Here is a 13,521-nt window from a genome sequence, read left to right on the forward strand (position 1 = left end):
TAAACAGTTGGCGGGAACGATTACGTCACGCATTGGCAACTTCAGCCTGCGTAAAAGTGACGTAATTCTACGTAACAGCTTGAAAATGGCGGCTGTTTTTGTCATAAAACACAAGCAAAATAGGGCAAAAAATTGACCCGGCTTACGGCGCCGCGAAATGAGCGGCAATTTGCAGCAGGCGCTGTTTAAAGCATGTTTCCTACCGAAACAAATTATAGTTTCAACTGCTTCCAAGTCAGCGATTATGGAACATACAAATAACATGCAGTATTTTGCTTTTATGTTTGGCAATAAAATAAAAATTAATTGTTTGGCGTAATCGCAACATAAGAGGGCAGTACAAGCCTCTCCATGACAAAGAGAACCCAATGCATGGAATTTGTCCATACTCGTCCTAGTAAGCTGTTGGGTCACATGATCGAACTCAAGAGAAAAATAACAAAGAAAGGTGACTATTTGGTTCATTACAGCGCTGATTGAAGTCGAGCTTGACGAATGAGTGAATCGGCGACATCGGTGCGTTCCGCGGTTATCAGGCGTAGCGCTTCGCTGCTCTTATGTGTCATAGAAGCGATGGTCGCGGCCGACTTTTTCTGTGATCACGCCATAAATTTGTAACATAGCAGCAGACGATGGCGTGGCGGTGGTGGCGGCAGGCAAGGTGATAACGCAACAATGCTTGCATTGAAGCAGAGAGCCCAGCTATGTTACTAAAAGCGATTGAAATAAATAAATGGATACAGTAAACAAATTGCGTGATGTTCTTTAGCTCGACATCCGCCTTTCGATCGCTTTTAAATCAACGTTACTCGATCGCCTTGTGGTGTTGACGCCATACTTTACACCCAGACATGTGTTTTTCTTGCCAGCCTCAGCTACCGTCTTAATTGTTAAAGTACATGCCAAATGTTTTTATACCTTTCTTGCACAATATTTGATACTTTGGTAGCGATCTTTATGAGTGACTCGTCAAATTACACTGCATGTCGTCATAGCTATAGGTGCAGCACGTCACTGATTGGTTATGTCGTGCTTACGCAAAAAAACATGGGCGAATTGCCGGCAATTTGTGCAGTCGAGAATAGGGGCCCTATTCTCGACTGCACAAATTGCCGGCAATTCAGGCAATTTTCCGGAAGTCTTTTCTGATTGGCTTTCAATTTTGGTCACGTGCTTCCGGTTGACAAAGCGTTTGTGTGTGCTGTTGTCATTTTGACGTTTCATGTCTTCTACGGACACCAGTTCTAAAGTTTGCCTTATTTCTCGTTACTAAAGGCGCATAATTCTTGGCCGCCAATGAAAAACCAGAGTAAATGCAGCGGACATGACAACGTAAGCCTGTCTTTGCTATTCAACAACAATACTGCTTGTAATACACACCCCCTCTGTGATTGGCTGAGAAGGCGTGACGTAATTTAAACAGTTGGCGGGAACGATTACGTCACGCATTGGCAACTTCAGCCTGCGTAAAAGTGACGTAATTCTACGTAACAGCTTAAAAATGGCGGCTGTTTTTGTCGCAAAATACATGCAAAATAGGGCAAAAAATTGCCCCGGCTGACGGCGCCGCGAAATGTGCGGCAATTTGCAGCAGGCGCAGTTTCGCATGCGCGCTGTTTAAAGCATGTTTCCTACCGAAACAAATTATAGTTTCAACTGCTTCCAAGTCACCGATCATGGAACATACAAATAACATGCAGTATTTTGCTTTTATGTTTGGCAATAAAATAAAAATTATTTGTTTGGCGTAACCGTTCAAGTAATCCCAAAACGAAAACAAAACTGTCTGCATGATTCAGTCCATAGTACCTATTACACGGCATCGAGCGCCAATCCGAATCTAGACCTACCTATCACGCCCATTGCGGCGGACGATCGCAGCGCCAGATTCCTCTTCAGTTGTTATTGGATGAAACTCTATGCGCAGAGCTACCCTTCCGCGGCTCAACGATGCCTAGGGCAGGCCAAGAATAAAAATCTCCCTCCCTCCCTCTCTCTCTCTCTCTCTCTCTCTCCCTCTCTCTCTCTATCTCTCTCTCTCTCTCTCTCTCACACACACACACACACACACACACACTCTCTCTTTCTTTCTTTCTCTCTCTCATCAAACACTCTCACGCAAAGTTTACATTGAACGTTAGCATGCCGCGCTAGCAACATCCGTTATTGGTTTCCACACTCAAAATTCAAGTTATGGGATGACGAATGAATTCCTCGAATGATCACACCACCGTCAGCGTTAAGTACCAGTGTTTTCAACACACATACCACCATCACGATGGCACCCGAGGATGAGACGAAGAGATTTATGACAGGACACACCTCGAGCAACGCCCAACATTCCGTGAGGGTAGCGTCAGTAGTTGAGACAAGAAAAAAATCTGTGGTTGATTACTCTGTCATTGGAATCGGTAAAACACGAAAGTGAAATATGCAGCAAAATCTGCAGATGAGCTTGATTTGCGGGTCGGCGGCTGTCTTGTGGGTGTTATTGGCGATCGACGTCCTGCTGGCGGGTCGCTTCGGCAAAGGTGTACTGGCGTCATTTCCGTGAGCAATATGACGCCAGGTAAATCTTGGTGTATCCAGGCATAAAACACTTTCGTGTTAAAATATAAAACCGAAAACGAAGAACCCGAAGTATAACGTACTCTTTAGTACTAAAGGTTGCTTCACCGCAAGAAGACCCCGTGTGCAGGGGTGCACCCTTTACAGGCCGCCTTCTTCGTTGTACTGGCGACACTTCCGTGACGCATATGAAGTAAGTGAAATCTTCGTGAATCCTGGAATAGAGTACGTTTGTGTTAAAAAAAACAGTAATGAGTCTCGTTGATATCAATCAGATTCAGATTTTGTGGGTTTAAGGAGCCGAAGCTACACCTGGGGCATGAGGCGTGCCTTAGCGTAGGGCTAAAATTAATTTTGACCCCCTGGGGATATTTGCCGTGAGCTGTAATCTCGACACTCACGCGTTTTCAGGGGATCGGCCTTTATTATTGCTCTTTTTTTTCCTATTACTACTTTACGCTCTCTCTTTCACATTGTTCGTTTTTCCTTGGTGCCTTCTTCGCCCCTCCAAAATCCACGAAGGAGAAAGGAAGCTACAGCAGGAATTACATTAGCAAGTTCTTTAAGTGCGCAGCATTATTTAATTTATTCCGTAGGGTTACAGTGCAGACAATTTCATTTATTTGTTGTCCCTCCTATATGAGGTGTTGGGGATTACAAATTTTTTTGCATGTGGTCTGCCCGCCTGCCTTTTATCCGCAAGCACTGCTGCCTGACCCTCAAGCTTCACCTCAGCAATACTGTGCTCGTGGAAGAGCACCCCTTGAAGGCAATCTTGAAGTTTTCCCAAGTTGCACGAGCCTTGCAGGAATTATACATGCGAAGCGTTTTGGGGTACTTCCATCCATGTTTGTCTGGCCTCGTAGCAAAAAAAAGAAGCCAAACCGCGCCTCGCACACGTGTTGGAACGACGTCCGTAGAGACCCCTTCACATTCGTTTTTGTTGTTGTTGTTGTTGTTGTTGTTGTTGTTGCTTATTAATTCGATGCAAAGTGAAACAGAAAAGGGAAGCTGCAGATGTTGTTGTACACAGTCATGGGGTGTCTGCATACAACGCAGTGAGGGTAGTATATGGCAAGAAAAAGAAAATAGATCGGAGGAGCGCAGGGGAGATATAAATGTGAAGGACAATTGTAAAACCACCGAAGCAGCAGCCAGTGCCTGCACGCAGAAACATGCCCGCACGCGGGTGCACAGGACAGCACAGCCGGACACCGGACAGCACCCAGGGCAGACCACACTAGGTCCGGGCACAGCACTGCACTCCAGGGCACAGAACTTAGTACGGCACTTTTAAACCACTGAATTCGCGTTTTTCCGCCAGGAACGTGCAGAGGTAGCGTGAAGTCGGTGCATGAAGTCGGTGCATGAAGTCGGTGCATGAAGTCGGGGCCCTTCGGGAACGGGAAGGCCTCCCTGCTTGTGCTGGGGAGCCCTAGATGTTAGAAAGCAGCCCAAAAGACGCGGTCCTCGGGGCAGTGTGATGGGGCAGGTGCATAGCAACTGCTCTAACGTTTCCGGTTCAGGGTAATCGGCACAGGCGGGCCACACATCGCGCCCCTGCAGTATTGCTGGGCCACCGACTCCAGCACACCAGCCGCAGCTAGAAGACAACCGTTCTCCGCCTCTCTGCTAATTCTGGCGGGCAGTGTCCACGGGCTCTGGCTGCTGATGGCCCTGTAGTCAGGCTGCATTGCCTCTCACTGGTGGATCAGGGTGGTGCACACTGCATGGAATGCAGTCGGGTCCTGGAACATAGTGGTCCCTGCCTGGTGGGCGCCCTTCCAGGCCGTCAGCTGCCTCGTCGCCTGCAAGGCCGGAGACGACTGAAAGTCAAGCTAGCCGGACGTCGCAGGTTTGGGAAGCCACAGTGTGCAACTGGGCGGGAGAAACCACTCCCCGTCACTGCTACCGCTGGATGCTTGGGCGGACGCCTGCAGCCGTAACAGGGCCGTGGTCTCGATTTCGTGAAGACCACGGCGCCTGGATCATCGTCACCACCCCTGAGAAGGAGGTCAGCAGCCAGGTGCTGACCTGTGGACGAAGCGGAGAAAGGTTGGCGGCAGATCCGGCTAACGTCGGGTTCTGGCTCAGCGCACGCGGCTGAAGCCTCGTCTGTGGTGGCGAAGACCGCGCCGTTCGCGCAGATCTCCTCCTGCAGTAGGGCATTACTTCCTGTTCTTGGCCTAGGGTGGTGTGCTCCACTTGCTGCGCAACTGTGGGAGAATAGCGGTGATGCGAAGGACCTCCCTTGCCGCTGAGAGCGGCGGCTCCATCCGTGGTTCCTGAGGCAGCTCCGCGTGCCCTTAATTCAAAGATGGACATAAACATGCCCTTATCAGACTCTGGCTGGCTGTGGAAGCACTGCAGGAGGGCGGACTCGTCTGAAGCGCTTCCTATTCACATCCGGTTTTTTGAAGCGATGTGCTTCCCGAGAAGAAGCGGCGTAGTGAAGCTGAGATTCGAGGTGAGACTCGAAAGGATGTGCGAAGTTCGGCCTCGTCCACTGCCGTAACAATTATGGAGTAGCCGATGCTTACTTCGCGAAGCGCTTCACGCGAGTTTCGTAGTGTCGTGCAGTGTCGTGATAGACAGTTGTTCAAGTCGAGCGTCATTAGGGATGGGACTCTCCCGCTTCACAATAATCTCTGGACTCTTCTTGTAAATAACGTTGCGAGTTTTTATACAGGATGCTTCGCCTATAGTAGGCAACCGGCGTTCATGGTTTCAGCAAGATTTTTAGCAGCCTCGCAGAAACGGCTTCCCAGAACCGCCGATGGAATGCGCAGTGGTCGCGCAGGGGCGGGTTCCTGTCCCTCTCAGTCGGGGAGGGAGAGGGAGGGAGCCTCCCCCCACTGACGTTTAGCTGCCGATTCCTTTGAGCGAGCCGTAGAATTTGCGCGGCGACGGCGTTGCCGTTCGCGGGCGAGCGCCCGTTAACGTTCGATCCGACACAGGAGAACCTCAACTCCTCGGTTTCAGCAGATTTCACACTGAGTGAAACTGGCTTTAGTGTGTGTTTTTTGTTACATTTATGAACCTTTGTTTTGTTAGGAACTGTTCGTTATCTCGAGTTTCTGTGCGAGCATAGTTTTCCAACAACTATGCTTTGTGAACTTCAAGCTTCACCGCAACATTGCACTGCTTGAGCAACCGTTAGAGGCAAACTGCGAGCATTCTCGAGTTCCCGCGAACTCGGGGCAGCATCTCGCTTGTAGCTCCGTAGCACTGCGTGCACACTAGAACAGCAAGTTGACAATGTTTGTGCAAATAAACGTAGAATGTTAGAAATGAGAACGTTTAAGATATGAGAACGTCGGTGCCCGGGGGTCACATCTATCGCGCCCGACTTGCTCAATCTTCCCACAGGGGCAGACTTGCTACCTCACCGTGCTACTTTTCGGAGGGTCCATCGATCGCCTCGTCGAAACTTCTTTTGCGGCAAGAAAACACATATACCAAGGAAGCCACGCAAAGCATCTCACGTTCTCGGTCATTAGGTGGGCAATAAGCCATGTCGAAAGCAGGCACGTGTACTGCCAGGCAGAAAACAAAATAATGCAACACTTTTACAGAAAAGTGTTGGCTTGTCCTGTTGCTAGAACAGGTGGTTGCGTGACATGCAGTGAAGTTGCGGTGCAGTGATTTTTCTTCCTATACAGGTAGCCAATCCTGTAGACAAGTCACGAGAGGCGACATGATGACGTAGCGGGGCATGGCAGGTGGAGGCAAGGATCGCTAGGAGTTGGAAATGAAGATCCTAGAAGCATGAGGAGCGATTTCATCCAATTCGGGGGAGTTATGGGGTCTTGTATACAAAAGCTGCCAAAGTCGAATCCCGCCGAAGTAGGCGTGGTCGAAGAAGGCTTTGAAGTAATACTAAAGCGCTGAATAATACGAAGATCTAAAGACGTGGGAAAAACGACTGTTCCTCATTGTTGTTTTGTTTTTATTAATATTTTGTTATTTACAGAAAATGGAAATAATGAATTGTTTTAGTAAGAAATGACCTTTACTTCAATCCCTGCTCAAATATTTTTCTTCTCGTTGGGGTTTGACCTTCGTAGCTTACGGACGTCACGGCTGGCGATGACATTCGCATAGTTCCTGGGGGTAGGTCGTCCCTCAACGTTACGACGGCTCGTAAGGGAAAAATGCATTACTTCCCATCTACTCTTTTGGCAGCGAGCACAGGACAGTGGGTGTTATTTTTTTTTTTAATAAAACCGTCTCTAGGGGACAAAAGACAGAAGGTAGCTTGAAAGCGGAAGCCACAAACAAAGCTCAGTATCTGTTGTGGTTTCAGTCTTTGCCTTCATACAGTGTCTATATCAATGCTGACTCGTCCATTCAATGAATAAGATATTCACCGCAGGTTAGGCCGCTCAAGTCATAACATTTCCGCTCCTCTGCCTTCAAGCCACGCTGCGAGAAGAAGGTCGAAGACGGGGGCGTACCGTTCACTTGTCTGGAACAATCGATATCGTGTAAGGGCTAGTCGGAGCGGACATTTTTCACTGTCTGGTTCATTACCACGTGACCGGTGAGGTCACCAATCAGAGTGACGATGCCCTGTGTATTGGTACAAACTGGGCAGAACCCACTGCTCGCTCAAGTGTCCCTGGCACCGCGGGCTGTACCATTTCGGGTGGTTCAGGAGTAGCCACGGCTTGAAAGACAACGCCGCACGATAGGTAAGCAAGTTTTTACGCAGTCTTTTCGTTATTTATTCTGCACCAAGAATACCCTTGAAGTTCGTGTTTATGCTTTGGTTGTCTTGGAGCTTTCCGCATTCATGGCTATATGATTGCTCGCGGAGCACTGCGTTAAGCGCAGGCTTGCTAGAAGAAAGAACTAGAACCTCAAAGTATCAAATCGAACTCATTAAGTCTAATCAACTAACCTGAATCCGTCTTAGGATAAGCCAACAGAAAAGTCGATTGGAAAGTTGCATTTAGAACATCAGGAACAAGATACCTTTCTTCAAGCTTTGTGCGGATGCGTAGGCGTTTGTGCATGCGTATGTACGTACGTGTATCCCATGAGAACATATTGGAGCAAATATCAGCACAGTCAGATATGTCCCGCAGCAAATTCTATATTTCTTTCTCCCTACTACTAGCTCTTGTTACGCTTCCTTGGAGAAGGCCTACCTTCCGGCAAAGTCACAGCAGGTCAGTCCTTACCACTTGGTGCTGTCTTAAAGCTGCGATAACGCCGTGCAATTGCGTTTATGGGAATATTGTTATATTTAAAGCTAAAAAGAAATGTTAATAGATACAAGTATTTCATTTGTAATTGTTAGTAAAGATTAATAAACAGAGCATAGATCTCGCACTTGCTTAGTGATAACATTGATATATAAGTGTAGGTGTAGTCTGTCAAAATTTCCTAGGTCAAGCCGAAAGTGCGCACACCGTCAAAACTTCTCGATAAAAGCTTACTGCCTGAGCGAGGCTGAAAATTTTTATCCCGGAAAGCTAGAGAAAACACCTCTTATTGTAATAAAATATTTTTGCCACATTTAAAGCGAAAGCTTAATCTTTCAATTCTTTGTTGTCGAGTAGGCTTAAGATTGGCCTAGAAAATTTTGACAAAGGGAAGCCTTAAAGTATTCCTGCCACAACATCCATCTGCTAATAACATAACATCATTGAAACACACTGCCGACTTTTTTCGTATATTTCTTTTATAATTGTCGGTCTCTCTCAACCTGAGAGTTCCGGAAATCGCCGGAAAGCAGTTGTGTCGAATGGCTGCCGATGATAATTAAAAGACGATGTCAGGCCTCGAGGAGTTCTCGGTGGTTTGTTGGCCGAAATAAACACTCGAAAATCTAATTTATACTTGAAGGCACTCGCTGTAGATGTCCCGTTAAATTGGAATTATTCAGACTTCTCATGGGCAAATCTGGACTACTGATTACACGTCATCATTCTCATATGCACCTTACTTACGACCGCAGCTTTAAGCATACATGCGGCAAAACTCCATTAATGGGCAGGCCAATGTCACCCCGTTACATTGCATTCCCCTTCACTTCCGTGCAAGTGAGTAAACAGTATTTAGCAAAGTGGTACATAAGATATGTAACTTACAATATCACGCATTTTTTGTCGGAATATCCACGCAGGTTCCGCCAGTGCCAACTGCAGTGTCCAGCTCCAGATGTCCCGTCGCTGTCATTGCAATAAGTAGACACAACCGCCACAGCCTTCCTACTTTCGAACTTCAAACCCAGCCTATTTTAGCCCCCGAATTATCACACTGGTAACAGGCGGTACCCTAGCCGAGCCACCGCGACCATGACCACCGACCTCTTCAAGCGCACCGCAGCCAACGGCATGAACCCTCCGGCCAGGCTCCGCAACACCAGTTCGGACCCTTTCCGAATAGCGTCTATCTGTCTGACTGTGTTCGGCATCCACATCGACGACACGAGCACCTACGTGGTTCCCATTCCACTGCGCGTGCTCAAGGTTTCTCTCTCGGCGTTGACCATCATCATGGCCAACCTGTTCCTGCTGGAGCACCTGGTCAGCTTCCTGTACGGCCTGTCGGGCTGGATGTACTCCAAGTGGCTCATGGCCGCCATCACGGGAGCCGTCACCGCGGTGACCATCATCACCAGGGCCTCGAAGGTCAGGCAGGTGGCGGCCTTCTACCGCACAAACTTTATTCCCTGGAGGACCCGCGCGAAAACGGTTGCCCGCGTCAAGTCCACGTTGACCATCGCCGTGATCTGGGCCTTCGTTCTGGCCAATGGCCTCGACTTCGCTGTCAACAGGATCGAAGAGGACGAGAAGATCTACGCGTACTTCTCGGGATCGTCGATGACCAACGGAACGTTCACGCCCGATCCTGACGCGGTCAAACTTGGCTTCCTGCGCCTCGACGCTTTCCTTCGCTGGTTCTTTATGCTCGGTGAGTTGGATCGTAACGTCTCCTCCATCTTCGTTAGTTGCGTTTTCGGGACCTTGGTTTAAATATACAATAATTGAAACCTATTGTTGTGTGTATGCAGCAGAAAAAGGACAAGAAAGGGGTAACTGGGATGCGGGTAAGATAAAACTAAGCACACCTAAAAGCGCTTCCGCGTGAACGGAGAAAACTGTGCCTAATTGCAAATCCATAAAATAAATACGCTGTAAACGCTGTGGTGTCTCAGCTTGGCATATTAGTTCCGGTAGTCAGCTTGCCGCTCGGTCTTGAGAACCGAAGATTGTCGAAAAGTCTGTCTGGGCAACAAGTTAGCATTCAGTAAGCTGACTGTAATCAATTACAGTCAATTACAGTCCTCTATGCATGCGCAAAAATATTTACTTTTGTTCTATTTTCCTGGAAAGCCTGCAGTAAACGTGTTTAAAAATGCTGATTATGTAAAGTGGTGGATACTTTATCAACTTGATATACACAAACAACCGTTGAACGTCGCGCAAGGTGACTCCGGAGAACACCTGCAAAGGGCGGCTCAGAAAACGCTTTCAGAAAGGTCAGTTGTACGCTTATCGACAAATGTGAAGAAATGGAAAGCAATGTTGAAGGACCAAGCTGTGAAGCGACACTTTATTCAATGAAATAGCACCAAAGGTGGAACTTTTTTATACAAACTGTCTGTGCTGAACCTAACCAGAAAAAATTAAGTTCTAACCATTAAAAATTGAGTGGCGTAAGTTCTGGTCCGGTTGCATCGAAAAAATGACCAGGTTTGAAGTTTGAAACTTGAAGTTTATTCATCATCATTTGATGGCGTATCTTTGCTACCATTTTTCGGGCCCAACACCACCGTCGACTCCGCCATTTTTCGTAGCGGGACGTACAAGGTTATCGCCTTATAAAATATACACGTGCACGCTTCCTGCTCTTTTTCTGGTTCGGCGACTGTATGCTGGTACTTGAAAATTAAGCGTAAACCGTTCTTCAAAACTGCTACTGAATGAACTAAAACAGTGCCCTTAAGCAGGCTGCCTCCACCCCAACGCCGCTCGAGGCAATGGAACATCCGGCTGCGAGAATGACCACCAAAGCCGATTTCGGGAATGTAGAAAAGCGCTCGCTCGGTGATGCCTCCCGTGTTTTCCTGTTTGTAACCCTCTCGCGCAAAGGTTGATGCGCAACAGAGGCCGGAAACAACGCCCGCGGCCATGCGACAACCCGGCGTTTGACCTAATGACGTGCTGTAAGGTTTGAAGCCGTCAACCAGTGCCCGCTGCTCGACGAGCCATGAAAATGGCGGTGCTTGGCACGTCCTCAGAATCACCTTGAAAATTACCTAGCGTCAAGCCCAAACGTACTACATTAGGCCTAACCTCACGCTTTTTGTCTAACGCCGGCATCCCTACCCACTTGAAAAAGTACTGATTCTACACTTTTTAATAAAGCTGTGGGAACCGGTTGACGTTGTAAGGCCTCAGAGGGAAACGTCAGGCCTATGCTCTGGCACGTACCCGATAGTTGCTGTAGCCACGGCCGCTATGTTACCAAGAGATATAAATAAAAATAAACAGCTGCAGAGAAGTCCATACCGAAAGTTTTGTACTCGACCGTTATTTACAAGCGGAAATTAATGCTGCTTTCGCGTGATATTTCGTGGCTGGCACAACAAAACCTTTTGTAATTTAGTGTGTAACTCACTGAACTGCATTTATTAATGCCTAAACTGTTAGCTTTACTATAATATTGTCCCCGCTCCTCATTCGCCGCAGGCCCCACCTGTTTCGGCATCTTCCTCTTCACCTTCATGGCCGAACTGGCGGCCGGAAACATGGACCACCTGAAGCACTACATCCTCACGCTCAAGCACTCCGACCACGACGACCCCGCCGAAACAGTGCGCCAGGTGCGGGACCTGTTCTTCCACCAGGCCAGCTCGGCGCACGACCTCGACTCGGCGTTCAGCGGCCTCGTCTTGCTCTGGTACGTGATGTGCATCGCCTTCACCCTGGCCAACATCCGGGGCTCCTACCTGGGCGCCTTCCCGCCGCAGCCGTTCGGGGGCCGCGCCGTGTTCGCCCTGCTGCTGGAGATCTTCCCGCTGTACTGCGTCTTCTTCGGCCTCACCATGGCCGCCTCCGACTTCCACGACGGCACAATGGAGGTGCTCACCCACATCGAGTCCTTCACGGCCATCCTGGGCAAGCGCTACCAGCTGCAGCCGGCCACCTTCTTCCTGGCCAACATGTGCATCAGCTCCGTGGGCCTGAACCCTCCGCGGCTCACCGTGGGCCGCCTCTTTCCCCTGAGACGCCTCCTGCTGCCGCTGCTGCTGCTGCTCTTCACGGTCATGGCACTGGCCACCCTCCGAATGGCGCGAGACAGGGAGGCTTAGGGCTGTGGGGCCAGCTCCTGTGCCACGTCTACGCATCCGCGTCCGAGAGGGAGGGAGAGAGCAGATGGTTTGCCCATTCGTGTTAACATTGATCTGAAGAAATTGAGAGTAGAAAGGGTAACAGTATCATATTAGGCGGCCGGTCATTATACAAAAAAAAAATAAAAAAGAGGCAGAAATTTGGGAGCTTCAAATATAACTTGGCGGTGCTCCATGTCCTTAGCTTGAAGCAACTGTTGTCAAATGATGCTAGTGGCCGGCTCGCATTGCCTCCGGGGTGGCTGGAGGCCGCGTTTTGAACAATGTATGGTTATAGGCCGACAGAGAGAGCAGACCATTCGAGCAATTATAGAAGCAGCGGAAATTCACAGATTAGGTTACAATTGTTTCAGCGTTCCTTCTGTATCACTGTCAACAAAAAAACTGCACTATCTATCGTCGCGTGGCTAATAGTTGTAAATGGTTTAGTGTTCCAAGTGACAATGTATAATTGTTTAAGGCTACCTTTTAAGGCTCCCTGAAATCTTCCTTGTGTTACAGTGACCAACATGCTAGTGTATATAAGCGGTGTTTCAAAATAAAAATTCAGTTGATAGTAGTGCTTCGTCTCGTCTACGTTTTTGTTTTCTTCTTCTGTCTCCGTGTTAGTTTGAGTTTCCCGCCAATGCCATATAAAAATCTGATACCAAGCTAGGAAGGCCCTAAGGGATTCTTAGTAAATGCCTCATATGGCCCCACGTGTCCCTTTTAAAGTAGGCTGCTCTTATAGACACATACGTTTTGCTAGGATGGCGTTTGTTTTTATGAACCTAGGGGCTGTATAAGAAGTCTGGTATCAATGTATGATTGTTCGAGAGCCTTTTATGAAGTACTTAACACGCCATGTATCGCGGCGTCACTTATACACACATATTTTCTTCTGGAAAGACATTTTTTTGAAGCTATGGGACTGAATACGAAGTCTGATATCAATGTGTGATCATTCATGTGTGTTTTATAAATACTCCCTCAAGCCTCCATGTACAGCTATAAAGGGCTATACACCAAACCCCTTAAAATCGGCCTCATTACCTTACGCAAATGCATCACTGTGAAATCGTTTAGGGGCGAAGCTCCTTAAGTCATGGGTCTGTCCATCCCTTGTGTCTCGTGGTACGTGACCGCCGCATGCTTTCGGAGATGTCGCAAAGTGGGCCGCGTTGCACGCGCAAGAACCGGCTGCAACCGGCAGCGCAAACTCGGCACCGGGAGCGCGAGCTTGTCTGTGTTCGCCAACGGAGGCGCGAGCGCACGTGCACTGCGAGGGGGAGATCACGCAAGAGATCACGCCACGAACGCAGGCAGTCGTTCTCGGAGATAGAACGAGACGCAAGGACCTTTGCTCGTTTCCTCTCGTCTTGTTCGGGCACAAGTTCGCCCTAAATAAAAGTTCTTTCTTTACCGTTGTGTCCCATCCTACGTGACAAATTGTGGTGGAGGTGCGGGGTAGTCCTCGATGGCGCGGGGTCTTTCACCAGGTCTGGGCCTGGGAGCATTGACTCCGAAAATAAAAGTTGATTTGTACAATGTACGCACACAGTCTTACGTCTTTCTTAATGATGTAATGGGCGAACTTTCACGGGAGA

The 13,521-nt window shown here is 48.5% G+C and overlaps 1 protein-coding gene across 1 annotated transcript; it reads left to right on the top strand.

The window, feature by feature from the left end:
* The first annotated feature begins 8,766 nt into the window (after positions 1-8,766).
* Positions 8,767-12,457, top strand: LOC144147384 (uncharacterized). The gene is made up of 2 exons (XM_077679508.1): positions 8,767-9,492; positions 11,274-12,457. The coding sequence occupies exons 1-2, from the start codon at positions 8,874-8,876 to the stop codon at positions 11,894-11,896; spliced, it is 1,242 nt and encodes a 413-aa protein (XP_077535634.1). The 5' UTR covers positions 8,767-8,873; the 3' UTR covers positions 11,897-12,457.
* Positions 12,458-13,521: the final 1,064 nt, after the last annotated feature.

This window comes from Haemaphysalis longicornis, unplaced genomic scaffold (genome assembly GCF_048455015.1).
Source record: "Haemaphysalis longicornis isolate Haplotype H1 unplaced genomic scaffold, Haemaphysalis longicornis Haplotype H1 scaffold_7, whole genome shotgun sequence".
NCBI lineage: Eukaryota > Metazoa > Arthropoda > Arachnida > Ixodida > Ixodidae > Haemaphysalis > Haemaphysalis longicornis.